Genomic DNA, 21,361 nt, shown 5'->3' on the forward strand with positions numbered 1-21,361 from the left:
TTTTTTAATGATGACCTGCCTTTGAGACCTGCTGGCCCTGGACTTGGGGTCAGCAGGTTTCATTGAAGCAAAATGCTTTCGTCTGTAAATCTGTCTACTGTAAAGCCCAGCTGCCTTATATTGTGAAAATGTAGGCTTTTGGTCATCTTGTATATCTTGTTCCTGTTCATTGACTCCATCTCTAAATAACTCCTTACACAACTTTTGAGATATTTCTTCTACTTTTTTCCCCAAATTTTATCTTGTCTTGTCTTGTCTTGTTCATTTATTTAGTACAAAATTTGCAATTAGTTGAACATCATGTCATGTTTGGAAACTGAACATTAAAAACATTGAAACAGCCTTTTGAAGCTTGAACTCTAATAAAAAAGGTTTTGCAAGCTGAAACTAAATTTTGAAGACTTGAATAATAGTTTCAGTGGTTGAAAACAAAAGGAAAATCTCTGCAAACATTTTTTTTTTGTATTTGACTTTTCCTTTATTGCACAGCATTTCTTGGACATTCAGAGTTTGGAGTTTGTCACATTTCTCTCAGGGGTTTAGTCTGTTTTCCAAGTTGTGATTTGAAAAGTGGTGTGTATAAGTTGCAAAACAAACTACAGAAATGTCTAAACTAGAGTTTTAATAGTTGAGTCTGGGAAAGTTTAGTGGTTGTTCATTTGTACTTGTTTTCCAGACTGTTGTATAGCCAAGCCTCTGAGTCATGTGATTTCTGTGCTATATGCCAGCCACGAGCATGGTACTTGGAGTTAAGCTACCTCGGGGTAAATTAGCTACATAATTACTTTCACTGATATAAACTGCAGATTTTATTCTTTAAATGCAGTCCATCTGTTTAAATTGCGCTATAGAATGAGTTCATTTCTGACTGTGGTTCAGGTGGTAGAGCGGATTGTCCACTAATTGTTTCCGTGCCCAAGTGTCCGCAAGACGGTGAACCCCAAGTTCTTCCTGATGGCAACTGAGCACCTTGCAGTGAATGAGACACGTTGTACATCTCTTTGAGTACTGCTAACTTAAGTAAGTACTGACCATTAACAATTCACGTACTGAAGGTCATTTTGCTTTATATGTTTTTCCAGAGGCGGGCCCTCTGCTGGAATCCTTAATGGAAGGGGACTTTGAGGCAGTTCTGCTGAACCCACAGATAATAGATCTGCTCACTGGAGATGGCAACTGCAGCGAGGGTGAGGACATCGAGACCTACTTGGAAAAACGGGTCCTGCTATACCTGAATGGAGGCACCAACGATAATCAGAACAACAGGTAATACTGCAGGAAGACATCAGCCATCAAATCAGCATTGAGGAGTTTTGAGGTGTTACCTGTGAATTAACTGGCTATAGAGGTGATAGAGTTGGCTCGTCTGTCAGACATCTTGTCTACTTTGTGAAGGTTTTGTCATCATCATGATCTTTCCACAATTTTTTTTCTTGGATTCTCATTGTGACATTCATTAAAGTCCTTTTCCTGTTGAAGGCTTAACACCTAAAAACTCCTCTTTATGCATAGTTGCATAGTATTTTTTTCCATAAAGAGGTCCCTCGCAAATGAATTGTAATCACGCTGCTTCCTCTAGAATGTGTGGATCTACAAAGATGCGACATGGCATTGACTGTATATTTTGCTCTTTTTATGTCCAGCAATAACGAAATGTTATGTCTATAACTTCTGTTCCCTGAAGGAGAGGAACGAGGTACAACACATGTAGTATGGGATATCACACCCCCGCATGACCTGACTGAAGACACCTCTATTCATCCCTGCCTGCACATATAAATACCTGTCATCACAGTCATCCCTAAGTTTGATAGCCGCTCTTCAACGAGACCGGCTGTGCTGTGGGGCAAACAAGTGTTTGTACCTCTTTCCTCTCCTTCAGGGAACAGAAGTTATAGACGTAACATTTCGTTCCCTTTTCGTCGATTCATTCAGTACAGCACATATAGTATGGGACATGTATACACGCCCTGCAGAGCAGCTACCGAACTGGAGTCTAGCCTGCAGCACTCTTGTGCATGGTAGACCCAACAGAAAGGACAGACTGCACCACCGAAGGAGCTGTCACGTCTGAACGATAAAACCCCACAAAAGTGTACGGAGATGACCAGCTAGCTGCAGCACAAGCATCACTTATAGGTTCCCCTTTCAATAGGGCCCATGATGTTGCCATGCGCCTCGTAGAATGTACCCTCACACTGTGGGGCAAATGGAGGCTTCTGCTGCCGTAGGACAGGGGAATAGCCTCCACAATCTAGTGAGAAAGCCGGTGTTTGGACAGGGCCTTACCTCTGGCTGGATTAGCAAAACAGACAGATAAATGCGCACATGAATGCACACTCTGAGTGCGGTCAATATAGGTGCGTAGAGCACGCACAGGACAAAATGAATGCAACCTCCTCTGCTCCTCAAATGCAAAAGGAGGGGGGCGAAAGCTCAAGAGCTCGAAGGAAATAGATCTGTAGCCTGCAGGGATGACCTTTGGTAAATACACCACATTTGGGCGTAATGTAATCTTGGAGCCATCACAGGAGAACTGGGCAAAAGAGGGATGCACCAACAAGACATGATGGTCGCCTACTTGCTTTGCAGAGCATAAAGCGAGAAGCAAAGCAGTCTTGTATGAAAGAAATTTCATATCAACAGACTCAATAGGTTCAAATGGAGGTCCACAAAAGGCCTCAAGCGCCAGTGACAGATCCCATGAAGGGACGCTGGATCTAACCGCCTCAGCCGGTGTACCCCTTTTAAGAAGTGCATGGCATGAGGATGAGCGCATGGCGTCATACCATCTAAACCAACGTGGCAGGCAGATATAGCTGCCAAATAAACTTTAATTGTGGAGAAGGAGAGACCCTTATCCAGCAGCTCTTGATGAAATGTCAAAATGTCCACAATAGTGCACTGCAATGGGAGAACATTACAGTTCCGGCACTACTGCTCAAACACCCGCCATTTATATGCATACAGGCCACAAGTTGATGAGGCCCGTGCACTCTGAATTGTTGCCACCGCTTCAGGGGGCAGGCCCTAAATTGGACCTTTCAACAGGTAGGCATGCAGCTGCCACAGTTCTGAGGGTGGGTGAATCACCTCTCCTCTTGCTTGAGAGAGATGATTCCTGCGAACCGGGAGCCTCCAGGGTCTCGCTGCCAGCAGACTGATTATCTCTGTGTACCATGACTTTGCTGGCCGCCAAGGAGCAACAAGGATCATGGACAGGCCCTGCTGACACACCCTCTCCATAGCAGGCAGTGTCATTTCCACTGGGGGAAATTCATACAGGAGCATGCTGGGCCATGGGTAAGCAAGTGCATCCATGCCCAGTGGTGCATTCTGGTCTTTTCAACCATTTACTAACTACAGATAGGTGATCAGAATCTGATAGACCTCCCTTTGTTGACATTGAAATGTTGTGAACATTCTTACGTTATAATACAGCCTAAATTTGTGGGCTGGGCCAAAGTGGTTGATTTTACATGACAGTAAAGCACAAGCAGTGCTGTTATCTAATGACATCCGATTCTCTAGAACAATCTTTCTCACCATACTAAACACATTTTCAGAACTGGCATTGCTGTATGGAATGCATAGTAAAGCATTTACTTGTCTTGGCAGCTCACTGAACATCACATCCTTCCCAACCAGGCCCCACAATCTGTCAATTTTGTTTTCCTGGGGGAGTTGCTTGCTCTCTGTCACCTGGTAGTCAATGAATTCCTCTCTCAGCCGATCCTTACTCAAGCCCAGCTGAGGGAACAGGGCCCCTAGCCTTTCCACTGTAAAATAACACAAGTGTTTGAACATTGCAGATCTAAACCATGCAATATTTCATTAATTCAGTCATTCTATCAGTGGGGAACTGACTCTAACATCTACCTGTCCCTGGAGTAATGTCGAGGTGAGCAGCAGGGTCCAGCACTTTGATGTCCCTCAGGAGTGGATGGTCGAGGGGAAAGGAGGAGAACATCTTCCGAAGCACTGCTTCATAGAATATTCTCATAGATTTACGACAGCATAAGAGTAAAAAAAAAAAATGCATTAGTGGCAACATTTTAGGCACGCTACAGCCTATACTCTCATACTGTCAAAAAATGATCTAATTATATAACTGCTGCGTAATATACTAAATATACTATAATAGTGTGTGAGTGCCCAGTAATTAACGTTAGCTAACAATTAGCCTACAATATGCATGGGGGACATTGTCAAATGGGCATACGCATACAAAATGCACATAATTTGACTCAACTTACCTTTGATTAGTTGTGTAACCTTAGTTTTTCTTGCTGAGTATTTTTCGTGCGATAGCAGAGTCCAGGAACATCTCAGATATGCACTTGTTGAAGACACTAAAATCGCATTTACAAATCTTACAGAAAGCGTGACTGTGCCCCATCATCCTACTCTTTAAGAAAGTAAATTTGCTGTCCCATTTTTTGAGATATTTACACAACTTCCTTGTTTTTTGGCAGGAATGCCTTCTCCTTCGTCACATCCATCTATCTCTCTCCAGAGTATGGAGTTCAGTTTGGAGAGGCAGGGGAATGTTTTTTTTTTTTTTAATTATTATAATACGGGAGTTTCCTGACCAAAACGGGAGACTTGACAGCTATGGCTATAGTGGCATTATAACCTATTAGAACAAGTGAAAAGCTATCCTCAGCCTCAGACACATATACAAAGAAATGTATGTTGCACTCTGATGCAGTTAACACAAAGGGTCTTTCAGGCTGCCACTTTCTATGTTTACTTTAGGCTTGAAAAAAGACATTTAAAATGGTTAAATGATTCACATAAATTAAATATCTCTGCAGTGGAGGTAAAGAGTGCAAAGTTAGTATGACCCATAGAGCCACAATAGCCAGACCAATGGGAAATATGCAGGGGTGAAATAAACTGTAATTATTTTAAGCACTGTATTAAAACAAGAACTTATAGCTGTGTTAGTGGAGGCAAGTTACTTTGGTGCTGGTGAAATGATAAAGTTTTATCCAGGAACTCAGTTGGTGTAACTCAGTGTGAAGGCTTATCAGGCACAAGAACACTGTACTGCTCTGTGGTTTGTCATGTTTTAAGGGAGGTGTCTACAAAGTGAAAAGTCATAGCAACAGTCTTTTTTTTTTATTTGTATTTTTTATCAGCATTACCATTTCAGATTTGTGTTACATTATTGTGTCGCCAACCTGACGAAACATACACTAGGGGAAGGGGTACTACTAATCTGACTGACCGGATGTAGGTTGTGGGTATAAGCCTGTCATTGGCTGAGTATCTTAGTTGGCATTCTGTCCCTCTTAATGATCCGGGTGCTACAGTTTCCTATGCTACCAGAAACAACAGCAGCCTCCTCCGTTCAGCAACCTACCACACTGAAAATGAACCTGAAACTGAAGTTTTGCCAGTGATTTGGATCGTGCAGTAAGGCAGCAGCTCTGCTTGTTTGTTTTTTGTTGTTGTGTATTATTTGTTTTAATGACAGTGCTCACCTTCCTGCATGCAAATGTTCCACCACAACAATTCCAGCTGTCACTTTTTTGAGGAAACACCAAAACTGCAGCCTTTGCTTTGCCCCGCCTACGATGACTATGATTCGTAAGAAATACAAACAAATGAGTGTTTTTTTTATCCCCCTACAGAAGAATGTCAAGACTAGGGTACTACTAACAAGAGTTTGAGATGAGAGTGGAGTACTACGACTACTACATAAATAAATGCATCGATATATACATACATACATAACATTAATAACATAAATAAAACAAGTCACTGAGTTTCTGAAATCAGCCACTACTTAAAATCTCCACCTTGACCTGATGTGTGTTAGTTGTTCTCAGGAGTGTTTGTTCACTCTCTATTCACTGCCTCTATTTCCTTTGTCATGAATTATTAATTTTTAATAAGGACAGCTTAACATCTCCTTTCTCCTCTCCCCCGAGAGCTGTCCATGAGTAAGTGTTGAATGCAGCACATATTGCTCCTCCTCCTCTCCCTTCATCACGATTGGGTCCTTTTCTTTTCTGTTCTATCACCTTCCATCATTCTCTCATCCTAATAGAAATACAGCAAAGCATATCATTGATTGTCTGTTTTTAATCCTTTTTAATTGCACAAAAAGTGAGTTGGCAAGTAAAAAATACTGTAGCCTCTATGCCTTTCTCTGCCTTTGTGTAAGCTACTGTCAAGGTTGTAGAATAGTTACCCTTCAGTCAGTTTACTCAGTACAACACATACAGGATGGGATATCACATCCTTGCATGGCCTGACTGAAGACACCTCTATTCACACTTTTAAGGCAGATTATGTGATATGAGGCCCTGCCTGCACACATAAGCACTTGTCATCAGTCACTGCTCAGTTTAATACTGATACTTTGTAAATTTGATACTCCTGAGCTCACTAAGAATACCAACATGAAATGTGTTGACTGGTTAGCCGAGGTGTAGACGGAGCCCTCTGAGTGAGCTAGCCAACCACAGTTTGGACCAGCAGCCCACCATGATGACGATGACATGCTGGACATTGACTTTGACATGCATGGTTAATCGGAGGACAAGCGTAAAGATTTGTCGTCAGGTGCTACTGGGCTGGCCTGCGACAAAACATCTTCTCCTCGTAGTGACGTGCAGCAGATAAACTGGAGGTGAATTGGCCTTCTCCTCCACCAGCTCAGAAGCCATTGCTGGAGTTTTTCTCACCCGAGAGCCAACGACGTTGAAAAACACCCTGCCCATGTACCCAGACTTTGTCTGAAAATTAACTTCAACATGGAACAATTCAATTTTTATTTATGTAGCACCAGTTCACAACATATGTCATCTCATAGCACTTCACACAGTAAGGTAAAGACCTCAAGAATTTTAAACAAAGAACAGAGAACTCAGCAATCCAATGTTGCCTTTGTATTCCCTATGAGCAAGTAGTCATGGACAGTAGGAGGGAACCAAAAAGCCCCCCCTTTCACAGGGAAGAAAAGAAAAGCCTCCGACAGCACCAGGCTCAGGGAAGGCGACTGGTTGGGGTGAGAGTGGGGTGGGGGGTAACAGGAGGGGTTAGGGTGGGGATAGCATAATAGCAGTTGGAAAACAGACAAAAATTTAAACAGAACAATGAGCATTTTGGAGGTTGGTTAGGCCAGAAACTGCAAATCAGAGGCGTGAAGCTCCAGATCCAGAGAGAACAGGACATCGGGGGAAACACAGAGTTAAGGACATGTAATGGTGGTATATGCATGTGTGGAAGAAAGGAGAGTAGAGTAGAGGAGTCCAGTGCATCATGGGAATCTCCCAGCATCCCCTAACCCTATAGCAGCATAACTAAGGGACGGCTCAGGTGATCCTGACCAGCCCTATTTATTTATAAGCTTTATCAAATAGAAGAGTTTTAAGCCTAATATTAAAAGTAGAGAGGGTGTCTGCCTCCAGAACCCAAACTGGGAGCTGATTCCATAAGAGAGGAGCTGATAACTGAAGGCTCTGCCTCCCATTCTACTTCTGGAAACTCTGGAACCACAGGTAGACCTGCAGTCTGAGAGCAAAGGGCTCTGTTAGGATGACACGGTACAATCAGGTTTTTAAGGTAAGATGTAGCTTGGTCATTAAGAGTTTTATTTGTGAGAAGAAGGATTTAAATTATGTCCTGGGTTTTACAGGGAGCCAATGAAGAGAAGCTAATATGGGACAAGTATGATCTCTGTTACTGGTTCCAGTCAGAACCCTGGCTGCAGCATTTTGTATCAGCTGGAGGTTTTAATAAGAAATTAAAGCTGCAAGCAGCGTTGGTCGGGTCCTCGGTCTGCGTTGGACCCTCATGCCCGTCTGACCTCCATTTTGACACAAGTTAAACCTGCTTTAAGTTGAAGGAGCCATTTTTCTCTCTTCTCAGCCTCAGACTGTCAGTGAGTCACATGACCAGCTGCACTGAGCTGTGATGATGTCATCGTTCAGCATGTGTGGGTGAGAGAGCTGAGAGTTTTACTCGCTTTCTCTCACTTTAACTCTCCCATACAGCAACAATTTTCACCAAATGTGTGTAAAAACAGCATATTTTTGTGGGAAATCTTGTTAGGAAGACCTCAGTGTCATTTTTAAAGCTGTAGGACCTTTAGTTTTTTGTGTAGATGACCAACTGACACAGCATGTCTGTACATGCCCCCATAGACACCCATACAATGTATGAGCCGAGGCTGAGGCAGCTCATCAACTTTACCGGCTCGCCATTCGAAAACCGGTTGAGAAACGCCAAATCCCTTCAGAACTTTTGTACATCAAGGCCTTCTCTGTCTCCTGTGCGATTTTCAAGTTTGTACGATTTACGGTGTCAGACAAGATAATTTTTTCACAAAAGAAGTTTTCGCTCATTTTTTTACTTTGAAAGGCAAATTGTGAACTTCCTGTTTGAGATAGGTCAGGGGTGTCAGCGCGAGATTTGTGGGTCTCATTGAGACGAACGTTTTGGTGTTGGTTTGATCTCTGTGCGACATTCCTACTGGGCGCTAGGGCCATTTTAGTGTGTTTTTCTGTAACTAGGTGGCGCTAGAGAGCATTTCCGTCCTTCCTTTTTCATTTTATCAAATTTTTCGCCGATTCGGACGTGTGTGCCAATTTTGGTGAGTTTTTGAGCGTGTTTAGGGGGTCTAATTAAGGCAAACGCGTTGGTCAGGAGAATAATAAGAAGAAGAATCGGAAGAAGAAAGAAACGCAGCAGGAACAATAGGGGTCCTTGCCCAAAGGGCAAGGACCCCTGCTTGCTGCAGCAAGTAGGGGTCCTCGGACCCTAATTATTGGGACATCCTGGTCATAAGGAATTACAGTTGTCCAGCCTAGAGGTTACAAATGCATGGACTAGTTTCTCAGCATCACCCTGGGATGGGATGTTCCTGATTTTAATGATATTATGTAGAAGAAAGAAGGCCATCCTACAGACTTGCTTTATGTGGATGTTGAAAGACATGTCCTGATCAAAAATAGCTCCACGGTTCTTTACAGTAGAGGGGCGTCAGTCCAGTCCCATGCCTACCTCACCTTCACCAAATGTGTTGAGGTGGCTTTATCTCCTCTCCAGGAGAAAAGCTTTTGTATTTTAGCTTATCTGTGTGATTGGGCTACACCGTGGCTTGTTGTTAGGACACCTGGGATCTTACTGCGGGGAGTTTGCATGTTCTCCCCATGCAGCATGGGTTCTCTCCGGGTTCTCCGGCTTCCTCCCACACAGTCCAAAAACATGTTGAGGTTAGTTGGTGATTCTAAATTGTCCGTAGGTGTGAATGTGAGTGTGCTTGGTTGTCCGTCTTTAAGTGTAGCCCTGTGATAGACTGGTGACCTGTCCAGGGTGTCCCCTGCCTTCACCCTGAGTCAGCTGGGATAGACTCCAGCCCCCTGCGACCCTAATGAGGATTAAGTGGTGTATAGATAATGGATGGATATATGTGCGATTGGGCTGTGATAGCCAGCTCCAGAGAGCAGGGAGCAACACAGCTGTCACTGTTCTGTCACTGTGTTTTTCAGTGAATTTCTAGAAAAGCCTGCGAACACAGAGCCAGCTGATTTCTTTTATCAGACTGGAAATATGCTCCCTCTCTAACCGAATCTGTCAGAGCAAAGAAATGTCCACACTTGACCACTGCCTTGCTCAGTTTTAGCTGGCAAACACCAACTGCTTTCTGTTCTTATCCATAACAGAACACAACATGCTCCTGGACATAGATGCGCTTGCCCAGCCATTCCCCAACATGCTGCTGTACGCATTTGCCCCAGTTGAAATGTTACTGCCCTGCCCTTCTGGAGAGGGTGTGTCAGCAGGGCCTCACTTTGATCCTGGTGGCCCCTCGGTGGTTACAGGGATCTTCTCTGGCAAGCGAGTTGCCAGTTCCCAGAACTGTGGTGGCTGCATGCCTACCTGCTGAAAGGTCCTTTTTAAAAGCTAAAGGTCTGCCCTTGAGTGTGGTTAAAATTTGGAGTGCGCAGGCGTCATCCAACATCCAGAGGCCTGTGTGCATATATGGCTTAAAGTATTTCGGTGCTGTGCTGGATTTCCGGCGTGCAGCATTTGGCTCTGAAAAAAAAAAAAAGGACGACATTGCCAATTGAGTTCGTCTACCAATGGAATGAGAGGACAGTGCTGTCAGCCAAACTGGTATCACTAGCCAATAGGAAGTAGGGTCTTGACGTCGAGATCCAGCTGCACTTGAGTCCATACCAGAGTTTCACGGAGTTCTGTACACTGATATCAGGAGCATGGAGGACAGATTCTTGAAGTCATGGGAGACGTCCTCATCGATAAAGGAATTTAAAATAAATGGTGCTGGGAGTGGTTGGAAGAGTTAAACAGAGAAGACAAGCCCTTTGGTTGCTGGTGCAAGAAACTGAAGGAGTCGGGTGCTTGCTTCTGCACCATCTGTTCAAAAAAACTCACATATGTAAGTAGCGGCAAAAAAGTGTTGTCAGATCACAAGTCAGACCCTGGCCATAGAGCTGCTGTCTGCTCTGAAAATCAACTCGTATGCCGGTAGCAGCAGCCACCGCTGAGGTACCAGCATTAATAACTGACCGGGTTTGTGATCTAAAAATATGCGTGTGCACGTTCATTGCAGAACACGACCTGTAGTTCACCATATCTCAGCCACTCGCTGAAGATAAAAGTGCTTTGTCAAAACTGTCTGTGTCAAATCAGCATGCTGGTTACATAAATACACATGGTATAGCACCAGCATTTAAGAAAAGTCTTGTCTGAAAAGCTCAAAAAATGTGTGTTTTCAGTGAATTTTGACGAAGTATTGTACTCCAAAACTTGAAAAGCACTCGGAGAGAGCAGACCTCCGCCAACCAGCTCATTTCCACCATATTGTGATTTCCAGCCAATGTTGAAGTCCTGCATTCATTTTATCTGCACTATTAGATTCATGGACAATCAGAACATACCTTTAGCATTTGAATTAACATTGATATCATTAATAACAAGCTGACAGAGTGATAAATGGTCATTGTGTACTCTCAAATATTTTGTACACTTACGTTTTTTCTACAGTCACTTACTGGCTCTTAAGCTGTTAGCTAACGCTATGCTAGGTTGGCAAAACAACAGCGACGTCATTGCTAACATAAACAGACAGGGAGTAACTTAAGCTAGGTTAGCACAACTTTGGCAATGCAACGTAAATGAAAAGCATGACAGACGCAACAAAGCACGGTCAGTTGTCCTGACACATGACAAAGAGAGTTAAAGTGAAACAGGAGACATGCTGAGTCATTGTTAATGTCATGTCGTTCTGAACTTATCTGTCAGTAGCCTGGCTGTAACTTACTCCTGTACTACTGAGAAGACAGCGGTGAGGCCTGAAGGACTGAATGGAGTCAAAGCTCCTTCTGGTGGACAAACGGTGCAACAACCGTATTCTGCGTGACTGTGATGCTAAACAGCATTTACTGTTTTATGAGAAAATAACCAGATGGTAAGCCAGAACATCACCAAAATTTAATAATCTGTTCATTGTGCCATTATCAGCATTTCCTGAAAATTTCCTGAAAATCCGTTCATAACTTTTTGAGTTATCCCGCTACCGAACAAACAAACTCTCTATCAATTGTAAATGTTCTGAGGTTCCTTCAGGAGCTGCTGGATAAGGTTATCTCCTTCTCCACAATTACATTTACCTGAGGTCATCCCTGTAGCCCTTTGCTCTTTGGCGTTTGAGCTCTGAGGAGTCGGAGAGCTTCCATTCGTTGTGTCCTGTGCGTGCACTATGTGCCTGCATTGACTGCACTCAGAATGTGCAATGATGTGACCAGTTGTTTGTCTGTTTTGTTTATCCAGCCGAAAGTGAAGTTCTGTCCAAACAGCAGCTTTCTCACTGAATTATGGGGGCTATCTCCCCGCCTTATGTCAGCATAGGTCTCCCTTTGCCTCACGGTATGAGGGCACATTGCACCAGGGGCATGGCAACATAATCTCTTTTTAAAGCAGTACCTGTAAGTGATGTCTGTGCTGGAGCTAGCTGGTCATCTCCCCACACTTGTGTTTTGGTTTTATCGTTTGGATGTGACAGCCCTTTGGTGGCTCGTTCTGTCCTTTCTGCTGGGTCTACCATGCACCAGAGTGCTGCAGGCTAGACTCCAGTTTGGTGGCTGTTCTGCAGGGTGTGTGCACGTGTCCCGTACTATACATGTTGTACTAAGTCAATCAACTTAACAGGAGCAAAATGTTATGTCTATAACTAACTGCTCCCTGAAGCAGAGGAACGAGGTACAACACCTAGTTTCCCCCAACAGCTGGGCTCAGTGTAGAGCAGCTTTGGATGACTGATGACAGGAATTTATATGTGCAGGCAGGACCTCACGTATGTTATCACAGATCATCTGCCTTAAAGGCGTGAACAGAGGTGTCTTTAGTCAGGCCACGCAAGACTGTGATAGTATTCTATGCTATGTGCATTTTAGGTTATTCCTCTCCTTCACGGAATAGAAGTTATAGACATAACATTTCATTTTTCTCATAGCAGAAAACTTTATAGTATCTTTAGATATAATCTCTTCTCTGCAGTGTTCCTGTGCAGTAAATCCAGTGTGTGTCTCATCCCTCCTGCTGCAGGGAGCTGGCAGTGATGACCCTGGCTGTGTCATGCCTTCACGCGTTTGCCCAAAGTAACTGGACTGGTCCTTTGGTCTCCTTCCATATCTGTGACCTCCTGCCCCAGGCCCTGCTGTCCTCTCAGGTATGATATTATGTCATCACTGTCTCATCCTTTTGTGTCAAGTGTCATCCCGTGTATCCTGTAGGGATTTTATATTAGAATACGCTACTGAAAAGTTAAAGAAACTTTTCAACTGGCAATATGTTTTGTTTTTTTTCCCACAATCTCATTTGCTGTTATGGGATTGTAAATGCATTAACTCTCTGAACCTCAAAACCTGGTTTCAAAGGCATGCTATCTATATGAAAAAAATCATCAAAATTCCACCATTCATCAGAACCAGACACTGCGATAACAGAAGTCATTTTAATAATTTGTTCTTGACACAACACAAAAGCCATTAGTGGCTTATCTGCAACCAACAATCACGTGACAAAAGTCAGGGAATTTTCTGCTGGACTGGGCTGAACTGCAGACTGTGCTTTCACAAAGCAGATAAGAGAGAAGTACTGAAACAAATTTCAAATAAAAGCAGCACAACATCTCTAGCATGGAGAGTCACCATTTTTTTCAGTGTTGTAACATCTGTGGTCACTTGGGTCACTTGGTAAAATGCTGTTCATGTGGCAAATGATTTATTGCATTATAACTTTGTTATACTGCACAAAACACATTCTTGATTTGTCATTACTTCTAACCATCGTCGTGTTTTTGAGCTGTCTTTATGACTAACCATGGTTGTGATGTTTCCAAAGAGATGCAGAACTTGACGTTGCAGTGAAAAAATGAGCCCACAGAGAGTACAAATGTGACAGGAGCAAAAAAACACCCCAAAAGTAGTTGGCATTTAGAGTTATAGTTCTTGTCTTCAAATATGACTTTTATTTGTTTTTAGCTTTGAAAAATAGTTTATCGACAAATTGCCTTTGCCCTAGTGTTTGTGGTGATTCTAGCAACACGTCAACAGCTGCTGGGAGGAGACGGTGTGAATCAGTCCTCATTGTGACGCTGCCGACAAATTGTTCAGAGTTCATGTCAACACTTAAACGACATGACTACCACAACATTTTGCAGCGACACGCCATCCCACCTGATTTGAGCTCAGTTGGGCAAGCTTTTATTTTCTAACGGGACAATGAGCCAAAACACACCTCCACACTCTGGCAAGGCAGTTTGACCAAGAGGCAGAGTGATGGAGTGCTGCATCACATGACCTGGCCTTCACAATCAATCACACAGTTGGATGAATCAAAGTGCAGAATGAAGGACAATCAGCCAATGAGTGCTCAGCATATGTGGGAGCTCCTTCACTGCTGTTGGAAAAGCTCCAAGTGATGACCTCATGAAGCTGTGCGCAAGAAAGAGTGTGCAAAGCTGCTCTCAATGCAAACATGGACTCCTTAAAGAATCCAAAACATAAATGGCTTTTTTGCTTATCGTGTTGTTCCATGTGTCTTTAAAGCTAGTGGATAGAAATGTACGTTAAGTCACATTTTCTTTAAAAAAAATTTCTGTTTAGTGACCTAGCTGGCTTTTGCGATTATGATTTTAGTTTCCTCTATTCTAGTCTTTGAACCAGAGGCAGTCTCTCAATAATTTTTGCTTCTATCAGAATTTTTTCTCTGTTAGCTCATTTTTTTACTGCAATATAAGATCCTGGGTTTCTATGGAAAGTGCGCAGCCATGACAAAGAGAAGCCAAAATTTAAAAATGTGTTTTATGCAGAATAACAAAGTAATAAAGCCTTCAATCATGAAAAATGAAAGTTGAATTTCTATTATAATTTCTTCTATTTTAACTTAAAAAACTGAACTCAACAACTAAAACATCTTTTTTTTTTCTCTCCAAGTGCTGACAAGTCTTGCGAATACTGGAAAAAAATGATGGCTCTACACACTAAAGATGTTCTACTGTTTACATTTTTAACTTGTTTTCATACTTGTCTCCTCTCTGCTTCGTATAAATACAGCCTGCTAGACACAGATCATTCCCTAATGGCTTTGTGGTTGCATTGAGGAGCGCAGAATTCTGTGTTTTATATTGACTCCAGTGCAAACTTTTTACTGTTTGGCTTTTTAAATGAAACATGTAGAATAAAGTGCTATAGATAAAATATCATGATTTTGAGCTTTAATGTGTTAAAGTTGCTAATGGAATGTGACATCACAAATGAGTAGTTCAAGGACAATCGAAATGTTGAAAATCAGGTTTTTCTTTCAGTTCAAATTAAAAAAAACGTTAACATGCATTTTACTAGCAGGTTTTTGGGGTTCAGAGGGTTAATGATAAGTAGTTCTAACAGTTCAACAGCTAGTCATTCTGATGTGATTGCTCCAGCCAGATGTATTCATCGTCGTCCCTACTGTGAAGAATATGAAATACTTTTAATTTAATGTTATTATTTGAAATGATGATGTAAGATGTAAATATGCTCCCAAAGTCTACTGGTTGTATTAATTGTATATTACTATTTTTGAAACATTGCCTGCTGTTGAATTGGCTTTTACCTGAGTGTGTCCAATCTTACCTTGACGTTGGTGCATAAAGTGAGCGGAGTTGGAACAGAACCAGAGATAGCTGTAGACAGGCTCGGTGCAGGAGAAGTGCCCGGTAATGAAGCATCTCTGGGGTCCTAATTACACTGAGTTGAGGAGATTGCTTCCTCTTGGCACTGCGGCGCTGCAAGTACAATAGTGCGTTTCACCCTGCCATTACACCAGAAAAGAGAGCCGTTACTTTTATCAAAGTAATTCCTTTGGCATCTGTGATTTATCTGTGCTGTCAGACCAGGGAGCCAGTGTTATAAAGCAGGTCATCCATGCATGCATGACAGCACAGGTGAAAGGGAGGACAAACATAGGACAACCGCTGTCTGTGGATTTTATTCCAAGAAAAAGTTAAGGTCACTTCAGCGTCTAATTAATACAGCCTGTTCTTTCTAAATAAAGTGAAATCTGACCACGGTGACAAGATCAAACTTTAGTGACCAGCTTGAAATCACTGGCTTGCTGTAACAGATACAGCAAATGTAAATCAATGAATATAAACTGTAACTTAGCAAGTGTGATAAATACATATAAAGCATCTATTTCATCATTAAAATGTCACTAATCTACAGGTAAGTGTAAAAGTGTAGGGATTGCTAAATTAAGGTATGCAGATATGTTTTTAAAAGAAACATACAATTACATAATTGCATATAGTATGTATGTATGACTCATTATTTCCACTTTACAGCGCAGAACTTTGCCCTGATCGATCTTTTTTAGCAGCAGCAGGCAGCTGTTTCTGGGGTTCTATGCTATTTGTGCCCACAGCTGATGAGCATAGTGGAGCATGTTTTTCTATGTAGTTTATGTTGACCAAAGCAGACCTAACAGGACAGATTGGTTTATATTCATCAGAGAAAAAGAAACACAACTAAAGGTAAGTGGGCATGTTGCTCTGTGCCTCTAGATGTGTGAATAGGCAACTGTTATCAAATTACGAATTTAGGAGCTAATTGAGACCGCACACTTTTAATTGATGCTAGTGGTCATAAGTGAGATGAAAGTGAAGCCTAATCACCATTGTATCTATGAGGGTATCTCAGAAAGTTCTCTGCCTCACCCAGAAACAGGGTTCCTAACAATGACACTGGAAAGTGAGGCTTAGTGGTTCTGGAATTCCAGTGCCTGCTTTAGTGAGTCAGTGCCTGAGTCTGGTGATGGGACAGGTTTGTTTGCTGACACCTTTAGTAGGAGAGTCAGAGTTTTTACAGACTTTACACAGTACAGTGGTCTGTTTGATGCAGACTCCACCAAACAGAAGCATTTCCATGTCACGCAAGTAAGGTTACCTTCCTTCCTCGTTGTTGTAAGCTGCTGCTGTTACATTCAAACATGTTTGACGGCAGGATGTACATGCAGGTGACGGCTTGTGTTACTGTTATGGCTCCAGAGAACTGTTTTCCACTGCTGCACTGCTGTTTGAGGGCCCTGGATTTCAAAGTTTAAGTATTTTGCATATCGGGAAAAAACAAAACTGTTAATTAGTCAAATTAATTTCATGTGTGGCCCAGCCTGAACCACAGGTGTAAACAATAAAATGAGTGATAGCTGGAATCCATTTAGCCTCTTAAGTTTCAGGGTCAGAACAACTGTCGTGGTTTACTGGGACACATGGACAGAACAGAGCCATTTATACGGTATTACAGTAACATCTGCTTTTCCTACTGAGACAAAACAAATTGTCTGCTGGGAAAAAGATTTTGCACTGGATTGTTGTGGCGAGGAGGAAGCTGAGCCTGGCGTCCATCTGCCTCCCAGCTCACATTTATGTGTGTGACACTTTGCTTATGACAGAAAGGATGAGATCATGAATTCAAGCACCTGAAATTAGTTTTGGTCTGTATGTGTCAGGCCTCCCAGTTTCAGATGGGACTTTTTCGTGTGCAGGTAAGCTTGGCACGATCACCTGAGAGGAGAACCTGGGTCAGACCCAAAACTGGCTAGAGGGTTTTTTGATATTAGGTCCCGTCTGGCCTGAGAACACTGTGCGATCCCCTAGTAAGAGCTGGAGGATGTGGTTGGAGGAACAGATGCTGCTCAGGGCGACTGGAAGTCATGGTTACTGTGCTTAATGACTCAAAACTGGATAAACAGCTGAATGTGGATGAATGGATGGACAACTGCAGTGCATCTGTCACTGTAGTCACAGCTTTCCAATACATGAACTCTTTTGTTGGAGGAATGCTACAATTATATGGTGAACCTTAAGACACCTTTAAACTGTGCACCAACAACAATTGTCTAAGTTTGTTACATGTCACCAGGGGTTGAATTGAGATTTGTGAGGAGAGAGAGTCCTTTGCCAGTGAGGTCGGGCCTCATTGACCAGACTGCAGGCAGTAGAAACAGGGACTGTAGGTCCAGTAAAAACTGCACACATTCTGTGCTGCGCTTAGGAATTGTCCAGAGTAACAAAGAATTTAAAGGTTTTTGTAAATGTCATTTTAAGAAATTAAATTGCATTCATCTCAATTGTATTGGTCAGTCTAATGTCTTAAATGATTTGTTCTAAACAGCCAGAGGCCATAAAAATGTAAATTTTTGTTTCATTTATGTACTTTATGTGCCGTTTAATTTGTATTTCAATGTTGAAATATATAAAATGAATATGGAGCGTTACAAAACAAAACAAAAAAAGCAAACAATACTGCAGTGGACATTCCTTTTTTTGTTTCTTTTAATTTCCGCAAAAAATAAATAAATGACTTTGCACAGACTCAACATACCTGCAGTAACTTATAGACTGAGGATAATTAACTGTGTTTTAATTCTTTGTCTGTCTTTAGCCTCTTTTTTTAAAAATTCACTTAAGTCTTTGGATGAGTTCCATTCTTGCCACTACTGTAAGTGTTGCTGCATATAAGCTACAGGACTTAAAACTGCCTGCAGCAATCCACTTTACACACTAGAAAGAATATTCTCATTCTTTAAAAGAAACAATATTTGAGCTTTTGCTGAAAATGACAATGTAGCAACATCCCTGACAGTGAACGGGGTGTATTCCTGCTTAACACTGCTGCTTTCCTTCCTCTTATTTCACTGAAAAAGATGCCATTCTTAGGTTGACGATGTAAATAGTAATGAAGCACCCTCTACTCTGAGTCGATTGTGCACAGTCCCTCCATCAGTTTGGAGACAGTATGAATTGTGCTGCTGTGTGACGCTACAGCCGTTGGATGAAGACAAATTAAAGAAGACAACATTATACATTTGTTTATTCAATACACACATTTGAAAAAAGATTTCAAGAGTTATGTTAGTGTGCGAGAACTGAGCTCTGACATCTATCAGACTGTACACACTCACTTTGAGGCTGTCAGATTGTGTCATTAATACCTGGTGTAGGTTTCAGTTGATGAAGTCATCAGATTGACTCTGACATTTCCTCTCTTTCTATTCCACATCAAACAAAAAAACAGCCACAGGTCCACTTGATTAAATTTAATTGTTAATTTTAACTCATGCACAACAACAACAACAACAACAACAACAACAAAAGAATTGTACGCTATGACAAGCACAAACATTTGTGTTTTTTATTTATTTATTACTAAACGAATCACACAATTTGTCGTCCCAGACAGTGTTTTTTTTTTTGTCATTTCATGTTGTATTCTGATGTTTGCTTTGTACACGTGGGCTGAGTATGATATACATTTCTGATGCTGTCTGACGTCTGAGTAGCTCAGTAGTAGAGTTGAAGCTTGTCCTCATATCAGACCTTCATTTCCTTCAGTCATTTGTCAGTAGTGATGAACTGAAATTTCCACATTTTTTTCCAGCAGCCCCAGACCCTGGTTGAAGCTGTCCACTCCAGCCTGCTCCTGGATGGAGAGTCTGTCTACAGCCTGGTGGCCAACCCCTTCCTCCTTCTGCTGGCAAGGGTCATTCTCATCAAGTGCTCCTCCAAGATGGACAGCCTCCAGGTACGTCTGTCATTTTATTTTATTGTCATCGTACAGGAAAAGATTAAAAGTGTGTTACATTTAAACTGGCCTAGTTTACAGCAGGTTCCTGTTATGCGGCTCATAAGACAGGAGCATACTGTAATAAAAAAATAAAAAAAACCTGAAAGAATTCAATGGGAACAAAAGAACAGCTGCATAAAGCAGACAATTTAAGTGGAGATAGTACAGTAATACATGTGGTTTGAATCAGTTGTTGCAAGCGTGTCCTTACATCTGATAGTGTTTATATGCCTCTCTAGAATGTGTAATGGAGGTCTTTAATGTACTGTGGATATCGTTGCAAGGGTGATTGCATGTACAGCTAAAGGTAGACGCTGTGATTGTGCAGAAAGATTGGTGGTATTTACATAGCAAGCAGATAGTACGCTGAATTTACAGTTCCTCCCAATTTCACTGTTCTCTGTGAACAGTGTTGTGTGTATTTATCTGATCTAATTTGCTTTTTTTCCTCTCGGTTACAAACTCAGAGCTGTGTACCAACACTGGATTTTTATTTAGTGGACCGTGAGCAGATATTCAAAAGGGTATTGCATTTGCACTGCTGACGTTACAGTTAAAGGCCCAAATTGTTGATCACACATTTTAATTCATATTTGACCAATAGGTTTCTTCTGCCTGGAAATGACATAAACAACTCACAAACGTTTTTAAGACCTTGTGTTTGAGATGTTGTTAATGAATTTAAACTATTTCACTGTTGCCATGTCCAAAATTTATGATAATCAATGAAAGCCTTTATTTGCCACCACATCAATCAAACAGTTGTTTTATTTACTAATGGTCTCTCTGAATGTCTCCACTGGGATTTGGTTTCCACATCTTTGAGAGTGACAGCTTCCTTGCTATCACTCTGGTCTTTTATTACCTTCCACAGATTCTGGATGGGATTCAAGTCTGGAGTCTGGCTAGACCACTCTAACGCGTTCATATATTAAGGTCCAATGCTGCTGGAGGCCAAGTTTTTCTGCAGATTGCCTGATATTTTCCTCCAGAATGTTAATGTCGTCCTCTCTTCGCAAGATTTTGTTTACTTTGTGAAGGTTGTCTGGCCCATCAGCTGAAAAACTCCCCCAACGCATTACGTTCCCACCACCATGTTGGACTGTGGGGATGGTGTTCTTGGCTTGAATGTTTTTCCTTTCTTTCTCCAAACGAAAGTCTTTGGACTTGATAAATCTGAGTGGACCAACCCCAGTAGATGGCATGACACCCCAAATCATCACAGACTGTGAAAAAGTCACACTGGACTTCAGCCTCCTTGGATTCTGAGTCTCTCCGCTCTTCCTTCAGACTGTAGAACCTTGATTTTTAAATGAAATGGAAAAATTACTTTCATCTTAAAAGAGAACTTTGGACCACTGAGCAACAGTCCAGTTCTTTGTCTCGTTAGTTCAGTTAAGATCTTCTGATGTCTCTGGTTCAGGAATGGCTTGATGTTAGAAATACAACAGTGGTAGCTCTTTTCCTGAAGACGTCTGTGCTTGGTGGCTCTTGATGCACTGACACCAGCCTCAGTCCTTATGCAGCTCTCTCAAGTTTCTCCCAAGACTTTTTTTTGACAACCCTCTCAAAGCTGCAGTCATCTTTGTTGCTTGTGTAGCTTTTCCTACCACACTTTTCCCTTCCAGTCAACTTTGCATTAATATTCTTTGATACATCACTCTGCCAACAGCCAGCCTGCTCAGCAATGACCTTCTGTGGTCTATCCTCCTTGTGGAGGGAGTCAACGATCATCTTCTGGACAACTTTTATGTCAGCAGACTTCCCAAAAAAAAAAGGGGGTACGCAGTATTTGTACTGTTCAAATAGCAATTAACTTAAACTTAAAATAAAATCTTTTAATATTTGAGATTCTGGATTTCTGTTCTTTTTAAATCATAGGCCATAATAATCAAAATCAAAACACAATAAGCCTTAACATGTTTTTCATTTACGTTTAGTGAGTCTGGAATATATTACACTTTATCTTTCTTAAATAACTGATGCAAAATATTAATCATCACAATGTTTGTTATATTGACCACTGAATTGACCGCTGACTCAGCAGTCACAGTTTCCATCTCAGCCACTGTGTTCTTTACCAGCAGAGAATGTTTAGAAACCTGGATAAGATGTTGACATGCTGTGTTATCCCAGTTTCTACTGGCATACCCTAAAAACAGGATTAAGTAGGTTCCTGAAACCACAATGGGATATTTACATGTGCAATATAAAAT

The 21,361-nt window shown here is 41.8% G+C and overlaps 1 protein-coding gene across 4 annotated transcripts in view; it reads left to right on the forward strand.

Annotated features, from left to right (window-relative positions):
* ttc27 (tetratricopeptide repeat domain 27) overlaps positions 1 to 21,361 on the forward strand; it is a 115,824-nt gene that overhangs the window by 11,256 nt on the left and 83,207 nt on the right. For 2 of the 4 annotated variants that reach the window (XM_008306832.1, XM_008306830.1), the window contains exons 2-4: positions 1,083 to 1,266; positions 12,586 to 12,709; positions 18,960 to 19,103. In XM_008306832.1, the coding sequence (XP_008305054.1) occupies positions 1,083 to 1,266; positions 12,586 to 12,709; positions 18,960 to 19,103 (452 nt within the window). The remainder of the gene's footprint in view (positions 1 to 1,082; positions 1,267 to 12,585; positions 12,710 to 18,959; positions 19,104 to 21,361) is intronic. The other 2 variants (XM_008306833.1, XM_008306831.1) reach the window with 1 other exon arrangement.

Source organism: Stegastes partitus, unplaced genomic scaffold (assembly GCF_000690725.1).
Source record: "Stegastes partitus isolate 25-593 unplaced genomic scaffold, Stegastes_partitus-1.0.2 Scaffold47, whole genome shotgun sequence".
Lineage (NCBI taxonomy): Eukaryota > Metazoa > Chordata > Actinopteri > Pomacentridae > Stegastes > Stegastes partitus.